General features: G+C 41.4%; 1 protein-coding gene across 1 annotated transcript; it reads left to right on the forward strand.

Moving 5' to 3' along the window:
- Nucleotides 1–21,918: 21,918 nt before the first annotated feature.
- Nucleotides 21,919–23,289, forward strand: LOC108046063 (serine-arginine protein 55). Its single transcript, XM_017125616.2, has one exon. The coding sequence runs from the start codon at nt 22,059–22,061 to the stop codon at nt 23,142–23,144; it is 1,086 nt and encodes a 361-aa protein (XP_016981105.1). The 5' UTR covers nt 21,919–22,058; the 3' UTR covers nt 23,145–23,289.
- The last annotated feature ends 4,139 nt before the right edge of the window (nt 23,290–27,428 follow it).

Raw genomic sequence — 27,428 nt, forward strand, 5'->3', positions numbered from 1 at the left:
GCAGATTCTAGGAGTTCCTACGCAGCGCAAGTTTGTTTCAAAATGGTGCCACGCCCCCTTTAACGCCCACAATCGCTTATATACGATTTTAAAAATTTAAATATTTCGGAAAAGTAAAAATGCAGTTTTATTGTGTTTATCAATACCTATCGAAATGTAGAAGAAATTTTTCAAATCGGACCATTCGTTAAAAAGTTATGCGTGATCAAAATTTCTATCTCCATCTCCCTCGCACTCCCTTTGCCTGAGTAACGGGTATCTGATAGTCGGGGCATCCGACTATAGCGTTCTCTCTTGTTTTATATACATCTGATGCAAAAACTTATAATTAACAAGAATTGTACAGACCAGGCAGTTTCTAGCTGCGGGTCTTTATTTTTTTTATTACCTAGGTAGAGATACATGTAAAAATTTTATACACATATACCAGAAAATTTAAACAAAAAAAATAAATTTAATTAATTAATTAAATACACATAAATGCCTAAGACAAAAAAAAATAATAAGAGAAAAAGGAGAGGAGGTCAGAAGAACTTCCTGAATTTAAAAATAAAAGAATAAAATAGGCAGCTATATGCTGAAAAATCTACCCCAGTATCCTGGGATGAAAATGTAGAAATTAAAGAAGAATTAGAGAACACGTATAGGGAATCAGATGCCCACAAAAATAACAAGAGAGAACGCTATAGTCGAGTGCCTCGACTATTAGATACCCGTTACTCAGCTAAACAACTTAATATAAATATGCCTTCTTGTATGTTTTTCGCCGCTCGAATTAGCTCCCGATTTTTATGTTAAAATCGGCGCTATTGTATTGCGCCATCTACCCCAAGACATTGGTACCACGGCCATGAATGGCGGAAATGTAGGCGCTAGCCAGGCTTAAGCGTTTAATGGGTTTTTGGGCGTTAGAGACCCGAACACACGGAAAACAAAGAGGATATACATTGGAGACACTAAGCCGTACGGAGGAACAAATACAATACAGAACGAACACCAAAACATGAACAAGTTCGCAGAGGCAGGGCTGAGATTCCGCGAAAAACATGCAAAGATAGCAGCAGCGCAGACTAGAGCCAAGTTGGTGAAGCCGATACCCATGGCGGAAGCCGGGCGAATGCGGACGGCACCGGCAAAATTGAAGGGCAGCATGCAGACCCAGGCACCGGCAAACAAGCAGGCCAGGCCAAACGCAACCAGCGACAGCCAGTCCGGGCGGAACAACGAAGGGGTCATCCAAACCAGTAGTGCGGTAGCCAGAATCGTTCAGGATAGCCGGTCAGCCAAGATACCGGACCAGGACATGCTCGAGCTGCATGAGGAGGACCGCGGCGACGAAGGATGGACAATGCCAGAAGGAGCGGTAGTGTCGAAGACGGCAAGAGCCAGAATAAGGGAGAAGCTGGCGGAAAAAAGAAGCGGAAGACAGCACCGATGGCTTATCAAGGATGGAGAGGCAACCTGGCGGGTGGTGTCGAACAGGGGAAACTACGTCACGATACAATACCACTCCAATAAATAAGGGGGGGAGTGTGACGCTGCGCACTCAAAAACAAGATGTAATTAAAAAGAGACTAAAAAAGTTAAACGAAAGGAGCGAACCTAGTTGTCATCGGTTGTTCAGAAAAACATATGATTAAAAATCTTACAAACGTTTTTGATTAATGCAGGAAGCACAACCTTAAATTGCAACCAGGAAAGTGCACATTTTGCAGACACGAAGTGACTTTCCTTGGACAGAAGTGTACTGACAAAGAATGTTAAATTCGAATGGACAAATTAATGTCAAAACGCATTCGAATACCTTAAAATTCAATTGATGAAACCTACACTTCTACAATACCCAGATTTTAATAAAGAATTTTGTATAACAACAGATGCAAGCAAACAAGCGTGGGGAGCTGTTCTTACTCAAGATTACAATAACACACAGCTACCAGTAGCTAACCAGTAACACTGCACGAAAGGAAAATCTGCAGCTACAAATCTGGATACCAATCAACCAAAAACGCAGCTCCGATAAGTACCAGTTATAAAATTTCATAGAGTGACTTGGCGGAGCGGAGCACATTTACGGATAGAGGACCAGGAAATTTTGACGACTTCATACAAACTGCAACTGGAATCTGGAAATATAAATCTGATTTCAAAGGAGAAACAAAGTGTGCCCGAAAGACGACTGCCCTGGACGACTAGAAAGCCCACTTTGCGAAGGCTCCTGCGCAAAACCTGTGCGATGACCGGCACCGGTACCGCCTGAGCCCATAGGCCCAGGACATCAGCCGCTGAGACAACAAGTGTGAGGGGTAGGCCGCCCCTTACGCCAGCGAAGGAGCATCAGCGAGCCAAGCCGGACCCTGGAGAAGTGAACCGACTGCGGTTCCAAGAGCGCACATCTTAAATTTTTTTTATTATACCCGTTACTCGTAGAGTAAAAAGGGTATATTGTATTCGTGCAAAAGTATGTAACAGCTAGAAGGAAGCGTTTCCGACCCTATAAAGTATATATATTCTTGATCAGGGTCACTAGCCGAGTCGATATAGCCATGTCCGTCTGTCCGTCTGTCCGTCTGTCCGTCTGTCCGTCTGTCTGTCCGACTGTCTGTCCGTCTGTCTGTCTGTCTGTCCGTATGAACGCTGAGATCTCGGAAACTATAAAAGGTAGAGGATTGGCATTTTGCAAGCAGATTCTAGGAGTTCCTACGCAGCGCAAGTTTGTTTCAAAATGGTGCCACGCCCCCTTTAAAAATTTAAATATTTCGGAAAAGTAAAAATGCAGTTTTATTGTGTTTATCAATACCTATCGAAATGTAGAAGAAATTTTTCAAATCGGACCATTCGTTAAAAAGTTATGCGTGATCAAAATTTCTATCTCCATCTCCCTCGCACTCCCTTTACCTGAGTAACGGGTATCTGATAGTCGGGGCACCCGACTATAGCGTTCTCTCTTGTTTTATATACATCTGATGCAAAAACTTATAATTAACAAGAATTGTACAGACCAGGCAGTTTCTAGCTGCGGGTCTTTATTTTTTTTATTACCTAGGTAGAGATACATGTAAAAATTTTATACACATATACCAGAAAATTTAAACAAAAAAATAAACTTAATTAATTAATTAAATACACATAAATGCCTAAGACAAGAGAAGGAGAAAAAGGAGAGGAGGTCAGAAGAACTTCCTGAATTTAAAAAATAAAAGAATAAAATAGGCAGCTATATGCTGAAAAATCTACCCCAGTATCCTGGGATGAAAATGTAGAAATTAAGGAAGAATTAGAGAACACGTATAGGGAATCAGATGCCCACAAAAATAACAAGAGAGAACGCTATAGTCGAGTGCCTCGACTATTAGATACCCGTTACTCAGCTAAACAACTTAATATAAATATGCCTTCTTGTATGTTTTTCGCCGCTCGAATTAGCTCCCGATTTTTATGTTAAAATCGGCGCTATTGTATTGCGCCATCTACCCCAAGACATTGGTACCACGGCCATGAATGGCGGAAATGTAGGCGCTAGCCAGGCTTAAGCGTTTAATGGGTTTTTGGGCGTTAGAGACCCGAACACACGGAAAACAAAGAGGATATACATTGGAGACACTAAGCCGTACGGAGGAAGAAATACAATACAGAACGAACACCAAAACATGAACAAGTTCGCAGAGGCAGGGCTGAGATTCCGCGAAAAACATGCAAAGATAGCAGCAGCGCAGACTAGAGCCAAGTTGGTGAAGCCGATACCAATGGCGGGAGCCGGGCGAATGCGGACGGCACCGGCAAAATTGAAGGGCAGCATGCAGACCCAGGCACCGGCAAGCAAGCAGGCCAGGCCAAACGCAACCAGCGACAGCCAGTCCGGGCGGAACAACGAAGGGGTCATCCAAACCAGTAGTGCGGTAGCCAGAATCGTTCAGGATAGCCGGTCAGCCAAGATACCGGACCAGGACATGCTCGAGCTGCATGAGGAGGACCGCGGCGACGAAGGATGGACAATGCCAGAAGGAGCGGTAGTGTCGAAGACGGCAAGAGCCAGAATAAGGGAGAAGCTGGCGGAAAAAAGAAGCGGAAGACAGCACCGATGGCTTATCAAGGATGGAGAGGCAACCTGGCGGGTGGTGTTGAACAGGGGAAACTACGTCACGATACAATACCACTCCAATAAATAAGGGTGGGGAGGGGGGTCATTTTTTGGTGGACTAGATCATTTGAATCAAGTCCGCTTATACATTGTAGTTAGCTCCCGTAGTACTTTCTCCTCCCCCTAACCTTCTTAAGACCGGCTCGGCTTGCCGGTCCGAAGGTATCACTAGGAGACGTCTGATTTCAGGATCAGGGCACCCGACTATAGCGTTCTCTCTTGTTTTATATACATCTGATGCAAAAACTTATAATTAACAAGAATTGTACAGACCAGGCAGTTTCTAGCTGCGGGTCTTAATTTTTTTTTTTACCTAGGTAGGGATACATGTAAAAATTTTATACATATATATCAGAAAATTTAAAAAAAAAATTTAATTAATTAATTAAATACACATAAATGCCTAAGACAAAAAAAAAATAATAAGAGAAAAAGGAGAGGAGGTCAGAAGAACTTCCTGAATTTGTTTGGTTTACCGTGCTGTCTTCGCATCTCCTGCATGTAGTTTGTGGTGGTGCTGCGATTTTGTTCCGAGAGAACTTGTGTTCGTGAACGAATTCTTCTCGCTTTTTGTCCAGTTCTTCATACTCGTCAGCCAGGATCATTAATGTGTCCAGATCATCCACTTTGTATGTTCTTAGTGAAATTCTCAGGACTGGTGTGCAGTTGTCCTTGATTATTTCTAGGGTCTCCTTTGGCGAGTACCCGAGTGGCCTCATCAAAGTCTGCATGTCCACCATGTAATCTTTGAACGGTTCCCTGAAACCTTGTTTCCGCTGTTTCACCTTGTCTGCCAACTTCGAGAAAAACCCTCTCGGCAGAAAGTACGTCTGGAAACTTTCGCTGAAATCTCCCCATGTCCTCCAATGTTTATTGTTTGAAATAAACCATTTCAGAGCTTTGCCTTGCAACAGCTCTGGCATTGCACGTGGGATCATGTTTAGGTTCAGACCGTACGTGTTCGCGGACCACTCCACCTGTTCTAGGAATTCCAGTGGCTTCTCTGTGCCATCGAATTTGAACGGCCATCTGGTGTGTTAGGTCTTTGCTGCCCTGATGTTCTTTCTTGGCTTGCATTTCGACCCCTGCCAGCTTCCTTCATGCTGTCCACTCCAAGACTTGCTATGAGCTCCTCGGCGTCAGGGTTCAGCACTTTGATTGTTGGGCCTGGCTTATCGTCGTATTTCTCTTCCAGCTCAGCCCAGATCTCTGCTACTCCTGGGTCATCCTGTTTCCTTATTAGGTACTCTGAGAGGGCTTTCCTCATGTCATCCGTTCTTCCCTTCAAAGTGATGCCTAACTTGGCTTCTATTTTGGCTAAATCCTCTTTCTTGAGGAGATATATCCATCCTTTCCCCATTTTCTGTTTATTTGCCGATTCTCACCGACCGCACAATCACGTTTTGGTCGCCAGATGTAACGAACTAATTTTGTATGTCTGCTCGCTACGAGTATCGTGCGGCTAGCTCAGAAGATGTGTGTTTTTCGTCCCACCAAATTTATATAAACGTGACCGCCCGATTGTCTAGTGAGAACGCACAGAATGTTAGGATATTTATACTGGGATCTTTATTCGCCGACTTGTCCCTCGGCCTGGGACTAATAGTGACAGATGGTTGTCTCAACGTCTTCTTTGAAGAATTGTGGTCGCTCCACCGTCGCTCTCCGCTACCTCTCTGCTCGCTGCTCCGGAACGCCTCCGCTGTCTTTGGCCTCGGGGCTATGAGGGTCTAGGGATGCGTCACCGTTCCCAGACTAGGGTGAACAGGCACTGGGCTCTCCAAGCGTACGCCTTTCGCAGCCACGGCCTCCTGTCCCTGGATCTGTCCGGCCGGTCACCAGACGCCTACACAGTTTCTACCTGACGGTTTCAAGGGTCCCCGTGGCAGGACGCTAGTTCAAGACGAAGCTTCCGCCCTCGCCTCTTAGCCGGGACTGGATACGTTGTAGTATGGCTCGGTTGCTGCTGGGCCTGCGATGACTGCTCGTCGTTTCTTGCGTCCTCGATGGCCTGGCTCTGCTTACGGCGCGGATCCTGGCTCCGTTGTCCGCGTGCTCTTGTGAGACTAGGTGCAGCGGGTCTTTGGCTCTCGGGATTCGGTCAGCTGCCTGTCTAGGACTCTGGAGGCGAACTACTGTGCTCTCTACGCATACGCCTCTCGAGACACCCGTGGTTCAGACGCGCGTCCTTCTTGGCTAGTCGCACCAGGGCCTGCACAATTCTCGCCGGCCAGTTGAGGCGTACGCCGGAATTCGACAACGCAATTGTTTTCGCACGGCAGCTGGTTCTGGACAACTTCCCTTCCGAGCCCACGGTTTCTTTGTCGAAGGACTCTTTTTATACACTTCTGTCGGATTCGCCGAGCAATACGCCAAGCTCAAATCGCGACAAGAATTAGAACGAAACGCCTGGACTTAGCCGCGTGATGCCTTAAGGACCTCAGCTACCTGTTTCTCAGCTCGGAGACTTCAACTCTTAAGTCCCGAACGTCTTGATGTAGCGATCTTGCTCCTGTTGACTCGACGCGGCTCTGCTTCCTCCTGATGTTGACTTGACTTGTATAATTCACTGGTTTTCTGCTTGTCTACTGATCTTGTTGAATTGACTCCTTGTGATCGACTGATCCCGCTTCCTGCGCTCGGCCCGCTTTAATAGGCCGGCGTATCCTGTTAATTCTCGGCTTCTCTTTTTTCGGTTTTGCGCACGGCACCATACTCGGTCCAAAATCCGCCGCCTTCTACCGTTACACGTTATCTTCAATATCTCTCCAGCCTTATTCTCCAAACTCTCTTCTTGTTTCTCACCAAACTCTCTCCAGCTGTATTCTCCAAACTCTCGCCAGCTGTATTCTCCAAACGCTCACCAGCTGTATTCTCCAAACTCTCATTTATTTGTGAGGAGTTCTGTACAAAGTACAGAATGAAAAAACAATAAATTCAATACTAAAGAAATTGCAAGACACTATAGTCGGCGAAACATCCGATGTAGTCAAAGCGAAAATGGCGAAAACCAGCCAGAAAGGCAAAACAGCCGAGAAATTTACATCAGAAATAGACAGCTTACGAAAGCTCCTTGAAGCCTCGTACATTGACGAAGGCCTACCAGCCGAACACGCTGACAAATTCAGCACAAAAGAAGCCATTACCACAATGGTTAAAGATTGTGAGCATGGCCGCCTAAAAACAATTTTAGAGGCAGGCAACTTCACAACTATGAATGAAGCCGTCACTAAGTACAAACAATGCAGTACTGAAATGACAGGCAATGCAAATTCAATACTGTACACACAAAGAGGAAACAACTATCGCGGTAACAACTTCAGAAATAATTACCGCGGTAGGGGCAATAGCCGAGGTAATTATCAGAATAACGGATATTACCAATATAATGGCTAACCAAAATAACGGTAAATAACCGAAACTATAATAATCAGACCAACAACAATTATAGAGGTCGTGGTTATTATAGAGGAAACAACCGTGGTGGAAACTCCAGTAATGCAAATACGAACACCAACAGCAAACCACGTCGGAAAACCAATAAAGACCCATAAGATAAAAAACCCAGTAAAGAATACGGTTCAAACTATCAATCTTATCTTTTCGTTTCTCTCAAAAATGAATGCACAAATAAATTATATACATTTCTAGTTGATACAGGTGCAGACATATCTTTAATAAAGGAAACTTTCCAAATATCGGGTGTTGGTGAAGTAACAACCAACTCAAAGGGATTAGTATCAATATAACTTCTTTCAAGCAACTATGCTATACCACATACTTTTCATTTAGTAACATCAAATTTTCCTATTCCATGTGCTGGAATCATAGGCATAGATTTTATGAAAAAATACAATTGTCAAATAGATTTAAAACCAGAAAACGATTGGCTCATACTGAGACCAGATAACATCTATAATCCGATTCATATTCCAATAAATCATACACTAGAAAATAATTTGACAATTCTACCAGCAAGATCCGAAGTAGACCGAAATATTGATATAAATTCTGCAACCAGGTATATATTAATACCAAACCAAGAAATCCAAAATGGTGTATTCATTGGAAATTCCATTGGAGATTCTAAAAACACTTTTGTCCGAATTTTGAATACAACTAATAAAACTGAAATCATTCAATTAAATACACTGAAAATTTAACCATTGGATGATTACGACATAATTAAATATAATAAAAATGTAAACAAAGAAGAAATTATAGAGAAATTGAGCAAAAATTTTCCACCTCAGTTCAAGGAAATTCTTAACGAATTATGCACAAAATACACAGATATCTTTGGAAAAGAATCTGAATCAATATCAACTAATAATTTTTACAAACAAAAAATAAGAATGAAAGATGATGAACCTGTATACATAATGAATTATAGAATTCCCCACAGTCAAAAAGACGAAGTGAAAAACAAGTAGACAAATTAATTAAAGACAAAATAGTAGAACCTTCATTTTCTGAATATAACAGTCCATTACTAATCGTCCCGAAAAAATCATTACCAAATTGCGATACTAAAAGATGGCGTTTAGTAATTGATTACCGCCAAATTAACGAAAAAATTTTATCAGATAAATTTTCACTACCAAGAATAGACGATATTCTTGACCAATTAGGTAGAGCTAAATACTTTTCATGTTTAGATCTAATGTCAGGATTTCATCAAATAGAACTCGAAGAAACGTCTAGAAATATAACATCCTTTTCCACGAGCAATGGCTCCTATCGCTTCACGCGATTACCTTATGGTTTAAAAATAGCGCCAAATTCTTTCCAAAAAATGATGACAATTGCATTTTCAGGTATCGAACCTTCACAGGCATTCTTGTATATGGATGACCTAATTGTCATCGGTTGTTCAGAAAAACATATGATTAAAAATCTTACAAACGTTTTTGATTAATGCAGGAAGCACAACCTTAAATTGCAACCAGGAAAGTGCACATTTTGCAGACACGAAGTGACTTTCCTTGGACAGAAGTGTACTGACAAAGAATGTTAAATTCGAATGGACAAATTAATGTCAAAACGCATTCAAATACCTTAAAATTCAATTGATGAAACCTACACTTCTACAATCAGATTTTAATAAAGAATTTTGTATAACAACAGATGCAAGCAAACAAGCGTGGGGAGCTGTTCTTACTCAAGATTACAATAACACACAGCTACCAGTAGCTAACCAGTAACACTGCACGAAAGGAAAATCTGCAGCTACAAATCTGGATACCAATCAACCAAAAACGCAGCTCCGATAAGTACCAGTTATAAAATTTCATAGAGTGACTTGGCGGAGCGGAGCACATTTACGGATAGAGGACCAGGAAATTTTGACGACTTCATACAAACTGCAACTGGAATCTGGAAATATAAATCTGATTTCCAAGGAGAAACAAAGTGTGCCCGAAAGACGACTGCCCTGGACGACTAGAAAGCCCACTTTGCGAAGGCTCCTGCGCAAAACCTGTGCGATGACCGGCACCGGTACCGCCTGAGCCCATAGGCCCAGGACATCAGCCGCTGAGACAACAAGTGTGAGGGGTAGGCCGCCCCTTACGCCAGCGAAGGAGCATCAGCGAGCCAAACCGGACCCTGAAGAAGTGAACCGACTGCGGTTCCAAGAGCGCACATCTTAAATTTTTTTTTATTATACCCGTTACTCGTAGAGTAAAAGGGTATATTGTATTCGTGCAAAAGTATGTAACAGCTAGAAGGAAGCGTTTCCGACCCTATAAAGTATATATATTCTTGATCAGGGTCACTAGCCGAGTCGATATAGCCATGTCCGTCTGTCCGTCTGTCTGTCCGTCTGTCTGTCTGTCTGTCCGTATGAACGCTGAGATCTCGGAAACTATAAAAGGTAGAGGATTGGCATTTTGCAAGCAGATTCTAGGAGTTCCTACGCAGCGCAAGTTTGTTTCAAAATGGTGCCACGCCCCCTTTAAAAATTTAAATATTTCGGAAAAGTAAAAATGCAGTTTTATTGTGTTTATCAATACCTATCGAAATGTAGAAGAAATTTTTCAAATCGGACCATTCGTTAAAAAGTTATGCGTGATCAAAATTTCTATCTCCATCTCCCTCGCACTCCCTTTACCTGAGTAACGGGTATCTGATAGTCGGGGCACCCGACTATAGCGTTCTCTCTTGTTTTATATACATCTGATGCAAAAACTTATAATTAACAAGAATTGTACAGACCAGGCAGTTTCTAGCTGCGGGTCTTTATTTTTTTTATTACCTAGGTAGAGATACATGTAAAAATTTTATACACATATACCAGAAAATTTAAACAAAAAAAATAAACTTAATTAATTAATTAAATACACATAAATGCCTAAGACAAGAGAAGGAGAAAAAGGAGAGGAGGTCAGAAGAACTTCCTGAATTTAAAAATAAAAGAATAAAATAGGCAGCTATATGCTGAAAAATCTACCCCAGTATCCTGGGATGAAAATGTAGAAATTAAGGAAGAATTGGAGAACACGTATAGGGAATCAGATGCCCACAAAAATAACAAGAGAGAACGCTATAGTCGAGTGCCTCGACTATTAGATACCCGTTACTCAGCTAAACAACTTAATATAAATATGCCTTCTTGTATGTTTTTCGCCGCTCGAATTAGCTCCCGATTTTTATGTTAAAATCGGCGCTATTGTATTGCGCCATCTACCCCAAGACATTGGTACCACGGCCATGAATGGCGGAAATGTAGGCGCTAGCCAGGCTTAAGCGTTTAATGGGTTTTTTGGGCGTTAGAGACCCGAACACACGGAAAACAAAGAGGATATACATTGGAGACACTAAGCCGTACGGAGGAAGAAATACAATACAGAACGAACACCAAAACATGAACAAGTTCGCAGAGGCAGGGCTGAGATTCCGCGAAAAACATGCAAAGATAGCAGCAGCGCAGACTAGAGCCAAGTTGGTGAAGCCGATACCAATGGCGGGAGCCGGGCGAATGCGGACGGCACCGGCAAAATTGAAGGGCAGCATGCAGACCCAGGCACCGGCAAGCAAGCAGGCCAGGCCAAACGCAACCAGCGACAGCCAGTCCGGGCGGAACAACGAAGGGGTCATCCAAACCAGTAGTGCGGTAGCCAGAATCGTTCAGGATAGCCGGTCAGCCAAGATACCGGACCAGGACATGCTCGAGCTGCATGAGGAGGACCGCGGCGACGAAGGATGGACAATGCCAGAAGGAGCGGTAGTGTCGAAGACGGCAAGAGCCAGAATAAGGGAGAAGCTGGCGGAAAAAAGAAGCGGAAGACAGCACCGATGGCTTATCAAGGATGGAGAGGCAACCTGGCGGGTGGTGTTGAACAGGGGAAACTACGTCACGATACAATACCACTCCCATAAATAAGGGGGGGAGGGGGGGGTCATTTTTTGGTGGACTAGATCATTTGATTCAAGTCCGCTTATACATTGTAGTTAGCTCCCGTAGTACTTTCTCCTCCCCTAACCTTCTTAAGACCGGCTCGGCTTGCCGGTCCGAAGGTATCACTAGGAGACGTCTGATTTCAGGATCAGGGCACCCGACTATAGCGTTCTCTCTTGTTTTATATACATCTGATGCAAAAACTTATAATTAACAAGAATTGTACAGACCAGGCAGTTTCTAGCTGCGGGTCTTTATTTTTTTTATTACCTAGGTAGAGATACATGTAAAAATTTTATACACATATACCAGAAAATTTAAACAAAAAAAATAAATTTAATTAATTAATTAAATACACATAAATGTCTAAGACAAAAAAAAATAATAAGAGAAAAAGGAGAGGAGGTCAGAAGAACTTCCTGAATTTAAAAATAAAAGAATAAAATAGGCAGCTATATGCTGAAAAATCTACCCCAGTATCCTGGGATGAAAATGTAGAAATTAAGGAAGAATTAGAGAACACGTATAGGGAATCAGATGCCCACAAAAATAACAAGAGAGAACGCTATAGTCGAGTGCCTCGACTATTAGATACCCGTTACTCAGCTAAACAACTTAATATAAATATGCCTTCTTGTATGTTTTTCGCCGCTCGAATTAGCTCCCGATTTTTATGTTAAAATCGGCGCTATTGTATTGCGCCATCTACCCCAAGACATTGGTACCACGGCCATGAATGGCGGAAATGTAGGCGCTAGCCAGGCTTAAGCGTTTAATGGGTTTTTTGGGCGTTAGAGACCCGAACACACGGAAAACAAAGAGGATATACATTGGAGACACTAAGCCGTACGGAGGAAGAAATACAATACAGAACGAACACCAAAACATGAACAAGTTCGCAGAGGCAGGGCTGAGATTCCGCGAAAAACATGCAAAGATAGCAGCAGCGCAGACTAGAGCCAAGTTGGTGAAGCCGATACCAATGGCGGGAGCCGGGCGAATGCGGACGGCACCGGCAAAATTGAAGGGCAGCATGCAGACCCAGGCACCGGCAAACAAGCAGGCCAGGCCAAACGCAACCAGCGACAGCCAGTCCGGGCGGAACAACGAAGGGGTCATCCATCATCGTTCAGGATAGCCGGTCAGCCAAGATACCGGACCAGGACATGCTCGAGCTGCATGGGGAGGACCGCGGCGACGAAGGATGGACAATGCCAGAAGGAGCGGTAGTGTCGAAGACGGCAAGAGCCAGAATAAGGGAGAAGCTGGCGGAAAAAAGAAGCGGAAGACAGCACCGATGGCTTATCAAGGATGGAGAGGCAACCTGGCGGGTGGTGTTGAACAGGGGAAACTACGTCACGATACAATACCACTCCCATAAATAAGGGGAGGGAGGGGGGGTCATTTTTTGGTGGACTAGATCATTTGATTCAAGTCCGCTTATACATTGTAGTTAGCTCCCGTAGTACTTTCTCCTCCCCCTAACCTTCTTAAGACCGGCTCGGCTTGCCGGTCCGAAGGTATCACTAGGAGACGTCTGATTTCAGGATCAGGGCACCCGACTATAGCGTTCTCTCTTGTTTTATATGCATCTGCGATGCAAAAACTTATAATTAACAAGAATTGTACAGACCAGGCAGTTTCAAACTGCGGGTCTTAATATTTTTTACCTAGGTAGGGATACATGTAAAAATTTTATACACATATACCAGAAAATGTAAACAAAAAAAAAATTAATTTAATTAATTAATTAAATACACATAAATGCCTAAGACAAAAAAAAATAATAAGAGAAAAAGGAGAGGAGGTCAGAAGAACTTCCTGAATTTAAAATAAAAGAATTAAATAGGCAGCTATATGCTGAAAATCTACCCCAATATCCTGGGATGAAAATGTAGAAATTAAGAAAGAATTAGAGAACACGTATAGGGAATTAGATGCCCACAAAAATAACAAGAGAGAACGCTATAGTCGAGTGCCTCGACTATTAGATACCCGTTACTCAGCTAAACAACTTAATATAAATATGCCTTCTTGTATGTTTTTCGCCGCTCGAATTAGCTCCCGATTTTTATGTTAAAATCGGCGCTATTGTATTGCGCCATCTACCCCAAGACATTGGTACCACGGCCATGAATGGCGGAAATGTAGGCGCTAGCCAGGCTTAAGCGTTTAATGGGTTTTTGGGCGTTAGAGACCCGAACACACGGAAAACAAAGAGGATATACATTGGAGACACTAAGCCGTACGGAGGAAGAAATACAATACAGAACGAACACCAAAACATGAACAAGTTCGCAGAGGCAGGGCTGAGATTCCGCGAAAAACATGCAAAGATAGCAGCAGCGCAGACTAGAGCCAAGTTGGTGAAGCCGATACCAATGGCGGGAGCCGGGCGAATGCGGACGGCACCGGCAAAATTGAAGGGCAGCATGCAGACCCAGGCACCGGCAAACAAGCAGGCCAGGCCAAACGCAACCAGCGACAGCCAGTCCGGGCGGAACAACGAAGGGGTCATCCAAACCAGAGTGCGGATCGTTCAGGATAGCCGGTCAGCCAAGATACCGGACCAGGACATGCTCGAGCTGCATGAGGAGGACCGCGGCGACGAAGGATGGACAATGCCAGAAGGAGCGGTAGTGTCGAAGACGGCAAGAGCCAGAATAAGGGAGAAGCTGGCGGAAAAAAGAAGCGGAAGACAGCACCGATGGCTTATCAAGGATGGAGAGGCAACCTGGCGGGTGGTGTTGAACAGGGGAAACTACGTCACGATACAATACCACTCCAATAAATAAGGGGAGGGGGGGGGGGGTCATTTTTTGGTGGACTAGATCATTTGATTCAAGTCCGCTTATACATTGTAGTTAGCTCCCGTAGTACTTTCTCCTCCCCCTAACCTTCTTAAGACCGGCTCGGCTTGCCGGTCCGAAGGTATCACTAGGAGACGTCTGATTTCAGGATCACGCCTCCTTAAGGCGCGGTTCGCCGCCCGAACTCTCTCTCTCTTGCCGCTGACCTCAGGGTCCCCAAGCAACATTCTCTCTCTCTTGTGGCTGACCTCAGGGTCCCCAAGCAACATTCTCTTTCTCTCTTGCGGCTGACCTCAGGGTCCCCAAGCAACTCTCTCTCTCTCTCTTGTGGCTGACCTCAGGGTCCCCAAACAACATTCTCTCTCTCTCTTGCGGCTGACCTCAGGGTCCCCAAGCAACTTTCTCTGTCTCTTGGGTCCCCAGGGTCCCCAAGCAACGTTCTCTCTCTCTTGTGGCTGACCTCAGGGTCCCCAAGCAACATTCCCTCTCTCTTGCGGCTGACCTCAGGGTCCCCAAGCAACATTCTCTCTCTCTTGTGGCTGACCTCAGGGTCCCCAAGCAACATTCTCCCTCTTGCGGCTGACTTTAGGGTCCCTAAGCACTAAACTCTCTCTCGCTCGTGGATGACTTCAGGGTTCCCAAGCATCATATTCTTATTTCAGGCTCGCTACTTGGCAACCCGCCCCGGGGTCTATTCTACCAGCAGCCGTAATCCCGTGCTGTTCCTCTCGAGCAGCTGGACCGCTCCCGATACCAGGCATTCGAAGTGTACGAAGGCACCCCGCCAGTCCGGAGAACCCGTTAGTTATTAATCCAATGTCAAGATTCTTAATGAAATAAACCTAGTTATAATCAATTACTAAGTAATTCCCCACGACTACTACTCTAGGCTGGGTCGGAACTCTCTTTCAGCAACCAAGCCTGACACAAACAAATTCTTGTGACGAACCCTGGCCATCCCTGAGCCACCCGACAACGACAAACCGTCACAACTGTCAGAGATAGGTATATTTTAAATATATCGATACCGACAATTTTAAATACGCCTTTGACAATAGATCAAGACATAGACCTAATGGAAAATGAAGATTCCGATTCGATCGAAGGAATCGAAATAAAAGAAAAAGATCTACATAATCTAACAATTCCTGCAGTTATAACAGTAACAAAAGCAGAAGAAGAAGCATGTCAGACACAAATAAAAACATAATGGCAGATCCAGCAGCCCAAAGGGCGTATATAAAAGATATCGCGAATGCCATCCCGGAATTTAACGGGCAAAAGATACATCTTCAAAGATTCATAACAGCCTTGAAGTTGGTTAACTTGACTAAAGGCATATTCGAAGATTTGGCTGTAGAAGTCATTAAATCCTAACTAATAGGATCTACACTATACAAAGTACAGAATGAAAAAACAATAAATTCAATACTAAAGAAATTGCAAGACACTATAGTCGGCGAAACATCCGATGTAGTCAAAGCGAAAATGGCGAAAACCAGCCAGAAAGGCAAAACAGCCGAGAAATTTACATCAGAAATAGACAGCTTACGAAAGCTCCTTGAAGCCTCGTACATTGACGAAGGCCTACCAGCCGAACACGCTGACAAATTCAGCACAAAAGAAGCCATTACCACAATGGTTAAAGATTGTGAGCATGGCCGCCTAAAAACAATTTTAGAGGCAGGCAACTTCACAACTATGAATGAAGCCGTCACTAAGTACAAACAATGCAGTACTGAAATGACAGGCAATGCAAATTCAATACTGTACACACAAAGAGGAAACAACTATCGCGGTAACAACTTCAGAAATAATTACCGCGGTAGGGGCAATAGCCGAGGTAATTATCAGAATAACGGATATTACCAATATAATGGCTAACCAAAATAACGGTAAATAACCGAAACTATAATAATCAGACCAACAACAATTATAGAGGTCGTGGTTATTATAGAGGAAACAACCGTGGTGGAAACACCAACAATGCAAATACGAACAACAACAGCCAGAATAGTAATAATGTCCGACAGGTACAAACCACGTCGGAAAACCAATAAAGACCCTTAAGATAAAAAACGCAGTAAAGAATACGGTTCATACTATCAATCTTAATTTCAATCTTTTCGTTTCTCTGATTATAAAAATATTACCCAAATATCAGGTGTTGATGAAGAAACAACCAATTCAAAGGGATTAGTATCAATAGAACTTCTTTCAAGCAACTATGCTATACCACACACTTTTCATTTAGTAACATCAAATTTTCCTATCCCATGTGATGGAATCATGGGCATAGATTACGACATAATTAAATATAATAAAAATGTAAGAAAAGAAGAAATTATAGAAAAATTGAACAAAAATTTTCCACCGCAGTTCAAGGAAATTCTTAACGAATTAAGCACAAAATACAAAGATATATTCGGAAAAGAATCCGAATTAATATCAACTAATAATTTTTACAAACAAAAAATAAGAATGAAAGATGATGAACCTGTATACATAATGAATTATAGAATTCCCCACAGTCAAAAAGACGAAGTAGAAAAACAAATAATTTGACAATTCTACCAGCAAGATCCGAAGTAGTCCGAAAAATTGCTATAAATTCAGCAACCAGGTATATATTAATACCAAACCAAAATGGTGTATTCATTAAAGACAAAATTGTAGAACCTTCAGTTTCTGAATACAACAGTCCATTACTAATCGTCCCGCAAAAATCATTGCCAAATTGCGATACTAAATGATTACCGCCAAATTAACGAAAAAATTTTATCAGATAAATTTCCACTACCAAGAGTAGACGATATTCTTGACAAATTAGGTAGAGCTAAATACTTTTCATGTTTAGATCTAATGTCAGGATTTCATCAAATAGAACTCGAAGAAACGTCTAGAAATACGTCCTTTTCCACGAGCAATGGCTCCTATCGCTTCACGCGATTACCTTATGGTTTAAAAATAGCGCCAAATTCTTTCCAAAGAATGATGACAATTGCATTTTCAGGTATTGAACCTTCACAGGCATTCTTGTATATGGATGACCTAATTGTTATCGGTTGTTCAGAAAGACATATGATTAAAAATCTTACAAATGTTTTTGATTAATGCAGGAAGCACAACCTTAAATTGCACCCAGAAAAGTGCACATTTTTCAGACACGAAATGACTTTCCTTGGACACAAGTGTACTGACAAAGAATGTTAAATTCGAATGGACAAATTAATGTCAAAACGCATTCGAATACCTTAAAATTCAATTGATGAAACCTACACTTCTACAATACCCAGATTTTCATAAAGAATTTTGTATAACAACAGATGCAAGCAAACAAGCGTGGGGAGCTGTTCTTACTCAAGATTACAATAACACACAGCTTCCAGTAGCCTATGCATCAAGATCATTTACTAAAAGGAGAAAGCAACAAAAATACAACTGAACAAGAATTAGCAGCTATCCACTGGGCGATAAATCATTTTCGACCATATATTTATGGAAGACATTTCACAGTCAAGACAGACCATAGGCCATTTACTTACTTATTTTCGATGCCAAGCCCGAGCTCACAACTAACGCGAATGAGATTAGACTTAGAAGAATATGATTTTATTGTGGAATATCTTAAGGGAAAAGACAATCAAATAGCCGACGCGCTTTCAAGAATAACCATAACGGATTTAAAGAATATTCAAACGAATAATAAAATTCTGACAGTCAGTCGGAGCGGAGCACATTTACGGATAGAGGACCAGGAAATTGATGACGACTTCATACAAACTGCAACTGGAATCTGGAAATATAAATCGGATTTCCAAGAAGAAACAAAGTGTGCCCGAAAGACGACTGCTCTGGACGACTGGAAAGCCCACTTTGCGAAGGCACCTGCGCAAAACCTGTGGGATGACCGGCACCGGTACCGCCTGAGCCCATAGGCCCAGGACATCAGCAGCTGAGACAACAAGTGTGAGGGTAGGCCGCCCCTTACGCCAGCGAAGGAGCATCAGCGAGCCAAGCCGGACCCTGGAGAAGCAGTTCCAAGAGCGCACATCTTAATTTTTTTTTTTATTTTATATACATCTGATGCAAAAACTTTTAATTAACAAGAATTGTACAGACCAGGCAGTTTCTAGCTGGGGGTTTTAATTTTTTGTTACCTAGGTAGGGATACATGTAAAAATTTTATACACATATACCAGAAAATTTAAACAAAAAAAAAAGATTTAATTAATTAATTAAATACACATAAATGGCTAAGACAAAAAAATAATAAGAGAAAAAGGAGAGGAGGTCAAAAGACCTTCCTGAATTTAAAAATAAAAGAATTAAATAGGCAGCTATATGCTGAAAATGTACCCCAGTATCCTGGGATGAAAATGTAGAAATTAAGAAAGAATTAGAGAAGACGTATAGGGAATTAGATGCCCACAAAAATAACAAGAAAGAACGTTATAGTCGAGTGCCTCGACTATTAGATACCCGTTACTCAGCTAAACAACTTAATATAAATATGCCTTCTTATATGTTTTTCGCCGCTCGAATTAGCTCCCGATTTTTATGTTAAAATCGGCGCTATTGTATTGCGCCGTGGTACCACGGGCCATGAATGGCGGAAATTTAGGCGCTAGCCAGGCTTAAGCGTTTATTGGGTTTTTTGGGCGTTAGGGTGGTCGTGGCAAACTTTTATTAGGCCAGTCGATAGGTATTGACGAAACAAATACATATCAATTAAAATTTTCATAACAGCATCTAAACTGTGGCCACAGCTTGTGGCTTGTGGGCGTCAGAGGGGGCGTGGCACCATTTTGAACCAAATTTGCGCTGCGTAGGAACTCCTAAAATCTACATGCAAAATGCCAATCTTCTAGCTTTTATAGTTTCCGAAATCTCAGCGTTCATACGGACAGACACACAGACGGACAGACAGACGGACATGGCTAGATCGACTCGGCTAGTGATCCTGAATTAGAATATATATATACTTTATAGGGTCGGAAACGCTTCCTTCTAGCTGTTACATACTTTTGCACGAATACAATATACCCTTTTAGTCTACGAGTAACGGGTATAAAAATGATATGACGGAGGCTAAAAAACCAAGATGCCCTGCAGATTGTTAAGGGCCTTTCGAAAATACAGCTTGCGAGTATACGTGTCATAAGAAAAATTAAAAGATATAAAAATAAAAAGAAAATATATAAATATGAATGAACATTTTTTGTTATGAAAAGTAACGATTTTGAATGCGTTACAGAAATAATACCCAAAATGGGTTTAATTGAAACTAAAACAGTGGACTCCACTGCCAACGTAATTGATACCGATTTAACAAACATATAATTATCAATAATTGTTTTTATAATGAGTGCATACATTTTGTATAAAGCCTATATGTACCACAATAAGTGTGTATCAAAAAGAGCTATAAATAGAAGCCAGGCCAACGATCTGGATAAGATTTAAATTAATAGAGCACAAACAATTATTATAAAAATATGTTTCAAAATAAAAATTAAAATCCAAAATTTGTAAATGTATGCAACGACATACCAAAAATAAGACAATTAAAATTTTGAAAAAAAATTAAAAATAAAATATAATATATTAACACACAACATGAATACCACAGATTGCATCAGAATTACTCTAGTCAGTCAACCAAATTTTGAGAATAGCCATACTTAGAAAAAGTGTAGAGCCTCTATCAATTTCATATTTTGTAGACGAATATATAAATGGGTACGACCTAGCCTTTTCCCCGCTTTTTCATTGCAGCGGTAAGCAAAAAGCAATAGTACTGTCTACAGTAAGAAACTGTAAAGTATTTTCGGAAGTAGACATACACTCAGTCCTAGGACATATAAATGTGCTAAAAATTATTCACAACTAATACAGAAAAAAACAAGAAAGGAAAGCTAACTTCGGGCGGAGCCGAAGTTGAAATACCCTTGCAGAATATTCTGCAAATTATATTCTCCAAAATTATTCATATGATGCATTCTTAATACTCATAAAAAATCCAAACTTCCTAACTTTAAAAACACCACAGTTATGGCATTTCCAATCGTTCAGTTATGTATAAAATCCAAACTTCCTAACTTTAAAAACACCACAGTTATGGCATTTCCAATCGTTCAGTTATGTATATGGCAGCTATAGAATATAGTCGGCCGATCCTTATGAAATTTGATATGTCGGATTGATTGGGCAAAAATAAAACCCATAGAAAATCCCAACTTCCTAACTTAACAAACACTAAAGTTATGGCATTTCCGATCAATCAGTTATATGGCAGCTATAAGATATAGTCGTCCGATCCTTATGAAATTTAATAGGTCGGATTAATTGGTCAAATATAAAGCCCATAGAAAATCCCAGCTTCCTAACTTTACAAACACCAAAGTTATGGCATTTCCGATCAATCAGTTATATAGCAGCTATAGGATATAGTCGGCCGATCCTTATGAAATTTGGTACGTCGGATTGATTGGCCAAATATAATACCCATAGAGAGTCCCAACTTCCTAACTTAACAAACAGCAGAGTTATGGCATTTCCGATCAGTCAGTTATATGGCAGCTATAGGATATAGTCGGCCGATCCCGGCCGTTCCGACTTATATACTGCGTGCAAAGGAAAGAAGGGTGTGTGCAAAGTTTCAATTCGATATCTTTAAAACTGAGAGACTAGTTCGCGTAGAAACAGACAGACGGACAGACAGACGGACAGACAGACGGACAGACGGACATGGCTATATCAACTCAGGAGGTGATCCTGATCAAGAATATATATATACTTTATAGGGTCGGAGATGTCTCCTTCACTGCGTTGCACACTTTTGACCAAAATTATAATACCCTCTGCAAGGGTATAAAAAGTGGTTAGTATGGAATGGGAGCAATTAACTCTCCACATACGTGAATTAAAGGACACATTTGACAAGTCTTACAAATGTATAAGCCAAAATAGGCCAATACATAAAGACACTATTAATAAACATGCATGGATTCTTGTAGATTCTTTCAATACTGAAAGAACTCTAGTACATGAAAATAAGACAGCGATAAATAAAACGAATTGGTCAAAATTATTTAAATTATTGATCAAATTACGTACAAATCTAATAACTGTCAAAGATAGGTATAATTTAAATATATCGATACCGACAATTTTAAATACACCTTTGACAATAGATCAAGACATAGACCCAACGGAAAATGAAGATTCCGATTCGAGCGAAGGAATCGAAATAAAAGAAAAAGATCTACATGATCTAACAATTCCTGCAGTTATAACAGTAACAGAAGCAGAAGAAGAAGCGTGTCAGACACAAATAAAAACATAATGGCAGATCCAGCAGCACAAAGGGCATATATAAAAGATATCTCGAATGCTATCCCGGAATTTAACGGGCCAAAGATACATCTTCAAAGATTCATAACAGCCTTGAAGTTGGTTAACTTGACTAAAGGCATATTCGAAGATTTGGCTGTAGAAGTCATTAAATCCAAACTAATAGGATCTACACTATACAAAGTACAGAATGAAAAAACAATAAATTCACTTCCGTTTGTCGAGTCGCTAGCGTTTTTTCGTGTCGAAGAGAAGCCAGAAAAGAGAGTGTGCGGAAAGCGAGTAAATTGTAAATTTACCATAAATATTCTTTAGCCAACGCACTTGCTAGAGATACGTAAAGAACCTAATCATGGTAGGATCTCGAGTGTATGTGGGCGGTCTGCCGTACGGCGTGCGCGAGCGCGATTTGGAGCGCTTCTTCAAGGGTTACGGCCGTACCCGCGACATTCTCTTCAAGAATGGCTACGGATTTGTGGAGTTCGAAGACTATCGCGATGCCGACGATGCCGTTTATGAACTGAATGGCAAAGAGCTGCTGGGCGAGCGCGTGGTTGTTGAACCCGCCAGGGGAACCGCTCGTGGCAGTAACCGCGACCGCTACGACGATCGATATGGTGGTCGGCGGGGCGGGGGAGGCGGTCGCTACAACGACAAAAACCAAAATTCCAGATCATCCTCTCGATATGGCCCATCATTGCGCACTGAGTACCGCCTGATTGTGGAGAATTTGTCCAGTCGCGTTAGTTGGCAGGATCTCAAGGATTACATGCGCCAGGCTGGCGAGGTCACCTATGCCGATGCCCACAAGCAGCGCCGCAATGAAGGCGTGGTCGAGTTTGCCTCGTTGTCGGACATGAAGACGGCCATTGAGAAGCTGGATGACACCGAGTTGAACGGCAGGCGCGTCCATCTGGTTGAGGATAGGCGTGGAGGACGCAGCGGTGGTGGCGGCGGAGGCGGAGGTGGAGGCGGAGGTGGACGCGGACGTTCCCGATCGTCCAGCTCTCGTTCGCGATCCCGCTCCCGCAGGCGCTCTCGTTCCCGTCGCTCGTCTCACTCGCGATCCAAGTCACGCAGCCGCTCCAAGTCCCGCGGCGGACGCTCCAAGTCCAAGTCGCCAGTCAAGTCCCGTTCTCGCTCCCGCTCGCGATCCAACAAATCGCGTGATGTGTCCAAGTCCAAATCGAAGTCCCACTCCCGCACCCGCTCCCGTTCTCCCAAGCGCGAGCGTGAATCCCGTTCCCGCTCGCGTTCCGCTTCGAAGCGCGAGTCCCGCTCCCGCTCACGTTCCAAGTCTAACCGCCGCGATTCCCGCTCACGCGATCGATCTGCATCGGCTGACAACAAGTCGCGTTCGCGCTCACGATCCCGTTCGGCCTCGCCCAAAAATGGAAACGCCTCTCCGGATCACAATAACGAGAGCATGGACGATTAGATTAGTTAGCTGTCCCATTAATTTTAAAACACTTGATTTTAGACTTCTACTATAACTATTCTACGAACATCAACACTCAGACACCTTTACTTACCCTGCGCCACTTTACCAAATTTAATGAAAATGAAATCATACAAATCCACAATCCGGACTCGTCATTTTTAATCATTTAACAAATTTTGTTCCAAGTTTTGGACACTTGGAAATCATGCTAGTGGGCCATATACCGAAAAATGACTGGATCTGTTGGCCGAGTAATCAATATGCCAAGTTGGATTAAAGGAGTACATATAGCCGACGGAATTACTTCGACATGTACACTGAAACACCTACAATTGTCTATACATACGATGAGTAATTTCAATAAATACGGATACATTTAAATTAAATAATAAAGAAATTGCAAGACACTCTAGTCGGCGAAACATCCGACGTAGTCAAAGCGAAAATGGCGAAAACAAGCCAGAAAGGCAAAACAGCCGAGAAATTTACATCAGAAAGCTCCTTGAAGACTCGTACATTGACGAAGGCTTACCAGCCGAACACGCAGAAAAATTCAGCACAAAAGAAGCAATTACCTCAATGGTTAAAAATTGTGAGCATGGCCGCCTAAAAACAATTTTAGAGGCAGGCAACTTCACAACTATGAATGAAGCCGTCACTAAGTACATACAATGCAGTACTGAAATGACAGGCAATGCAAATTCAATACTGTACACAAAGAAGAAACAACTATCGCGGTAACAACTGAGGTAATTATCAGAAAACGGATATTACCAAAATATTGGCTATAATCAAAATAACGGTAAATAACCGAAACTATAATAATCAGACCAACAACAATTATAGAGATCGTGGTTATTATAGAGGAAACAACCGTGGTGGAAACACCAACAATGCCAATACGAACACCAACAGCCAGAATAATAATAATGTCTGACAGGTACAAACCACGTCGGAAAACCAATAAAGACCCTTAAGATAAAAAACCCAGTAAAGAATACGGTTCATACTACCAATCTTAATTTCAATCTTTTCGTTTCTCTGATTATAAAAATATTACCCAAATATCAGGTGTTGATGAAGGAACAATCAATTCAAAAGGATTAGTATCAATAGAACTTCTTTCAAGCAACTATGCTATACCACACACTTTTCATTTAGTAACATCAAATTTTCCTATCCCATGAGATGGAATCATGGGCATAGATTTTATGAAAAAATACAATTGTCAAATAGATTTAAAACCAGAAAACGATTGGCTCATACTGAGACCAGATAACCTCTATAATCCGATTCATATTCCAATAGATCATAAACTAGAAAATAATTTGACAATTCTACCAGCAAGATCCGAAGTAGTCCGAAAAATTTCTATAAATTCAGCAACCAGGTATATATTAATACCAAATCAAAATGGTGTATTCATTGGAAATTCCATTTGAGATTCTAAAAACACTTTTGTCCGAATTTTGAATACAACTAATAAAACTGAAATCATTCAATTAAATACACTGAAAATTGAACCATTGCATGATTACGACATAATTAAATATAATAAAAATGTAAACAAAGAAGAAATTATAGAGAAATTGAACAAAAATTTTCCACCTCAGTTCAAGGAAATTCTTAACGAATTATGCACAAAATACACAGATATATTCGGAAAAGAATCCGAATCAATATCAACTAATAATTTTTACAAACAAAAAATCCCGCAAAAATCATTGCCAAATTGCGATACTAAATGATTACCGCCAATTGACCAATTAGGTAGAGCTAAATACTTTTCCTGTTTAGATCTAATGTCAGGATTTCATCAAATAGAACTCAAAGAAACGTCTAGAAATATAACATCCTTTTCCACGAGCAATGGCTCCTATCGCTTCACGAGATTACCTTATGGTTTAAATTCAAATTCTTTCCAAAGAATGATGACAATTGCATTTTCAGGTTTAGCCTTCACAGGCATTCTTGTATATGGATGACCTAATTGTCATCGGTTGTTCAGAAAAACATATGATTAAAAATCTTACAAACGTTTTTGATTAATGCAGGAAGCACAACCTTAAATTGCACCCAGGAAACTGCACATTTTTCAGACACGAAGTGACTTTCCTTGGACACAAGTGTACTGACAAAAATATTTTGCCAGACAATAAAAAATACGATGTAATAGAAAAAAACCCAGTCCCAACGGACGCAGACAGCGCTAGAAGATTCGTTGCATTTTGCAATTACTACAGACTTTATATTAAAAATTTTTCCGATTACTCACGACACATAACTAGATTATGTAAAAAGAATGTTAAATTCGAATGGACAAATGAATGTCAAAACGCATTCGCATACGCGAAATTCATACCTTAAAATTCAATTGATGAAACCTACACTTCTACAATACCCAGATTTTAATAAAGAATTTTGTATAACAACAGATGCAAGCAAACAAGCGTGGGGAGCTGTTCTTACTCAAGATTACAATAACACACAGCTTCCAGTAGCCTATGCATCAAGATCATTTACTAAAGGAGAAAGCAACAAAAATACAACTGAACAAGAATAAGCAGCTATCCATTGGGCGATAAATCATTTTCGACCATATTTTTAAGTAAGACATTTCACAGTCAAGACAGACCATAGGCCATTAACTTACTTATTTTCGATGCCAAGCCCGAGCTCACAACTAACGCTAATGAGATTAGACTTAGAAGAATATGATTTTATTGTGGAATATCTTAAGGGAAAAGACAATCATATAGCCGACGCGCTTTCAAGAATAACCATAACGGATTTAAAGAATATTCAAACGAATAATAAAATTCTGACAGTCACTACCAGAAACCAAAGTAAACAGAAAAATTCCTGCGCAGGAAAAGAAATAGAAGAAATAGATTTGCCTAGGCAAACTCTAAATAAAGCTTCTCAGCCCAACGTATACGAAGTCATTGTAAATGACGAGGTACGAAAAGTAGTGACCTTGCGAATAACAGATTCACTATGTTTACTAAAGCATGGAAAAAAAGTTATAGCAAGAATTGATGTTAGCGATATGTACACCAATGGAATTCTCGACTTAGGTCAGTTCTTTCAAAGGCTTGAAAAAGAAGCCGGTATACTTAATATCAGCAAACTCAAAGTGGCACCGAGCGAAAATATCTTTGACACTATCAATAGAATCTTTTAAAATAATGGGCAATAAAATATTACAATCTCTAAAAGTAGCGCTACTCAAGCCAGTGACCCTATTATCAAATAATGATAAACAGAAAAAAGCATTACTGTTTACATTCCATTACGATCCAACACAAGGAGGTCATACAGGCATAGCTGGAACATTAGCAAAGATAAAAAGGCATTATTATTGGGAAAAATATGACCTGATTTATAACAAATTATATAAGAAACTTCCCAAAATGCCAAAAATCCAAAACAACCAAACATACACAAACACCATTAACGATAACTGAAACGCCACAAATGGTTTTTGACAGAGTAATTGTGGATACGATCGGTCCACCACCTAAATCTGAACAAGGCAATGAATATGCAGTAACCCTAATCTGCGATTTAACTAAATACCTTGTGGCAATACCAATCCAAAACAAAAGTGCAAAAACAGTAGCAAAAGCTATATTTGAAGATCTGCACATGGCAGTTAAAACTGAAATGATAATTCTTTTAATAAAAACATAAAATGACAACAATAACATGGCGATTATAACATCCCAATGAATACACTATAACACCGTCTCCGCGGGGGAGCTTCGACATCATGCAGGGGAGCACGATAATTAACCGGCCAGTTCAGCGTGTAGCCCCGCTGCCCGCCACTGACGCAAGGCGATGGAGGTTTGTAGTGTACATGTATCATTGTAGCGAGTACCCACTAGACCGACACCAACATTGTGTTACAGTGTACTTAAACAAATACAAAAAGTGCCGGCCGCTAAACTTTTGCAGCCAGCCGAAATACGAATGCGCCTCAGAGCCCAACTTATGGGAAGTACTACACATACAAGGCATGCATGTACAACTTCCCTCGCGCTCTCAGTGCTACCAGCACAAATAAAATTGCGAGCATATACTTCGATATATATGACGGCCGCTGCCAATGTTTGCAGGCAGCGCAGCCGCAAATAGCTAGCTGTAATTCATTATTAATTTGACGATTCCTGAATAATGATCTGCCCATGGCAATTATAATAAAGTGGCTATTCTTTTAACAAAAAAATGATGGCCTTCTTTATAACATGGCGACCGTGACACTGTTCCTGGAGGACC

Source organism: Drosophila rhopaloa, unplaced genomic scaffold (genome assembly GCF_018152115.1).
Source record: "Drosophila rhopaloa isolate 14029-0021.01 unplaced genomic scaffold, ASM1815211v1 contig_154, whole genome shotgun sequence".
Classification (NCBI taxonomy): domain Eukaryota; kingdom Metazoa; phylum Arthropoda; class Insecta; order Diptera; family Drosophilidae; genus Drosophila; species Drosophila rhopaloa.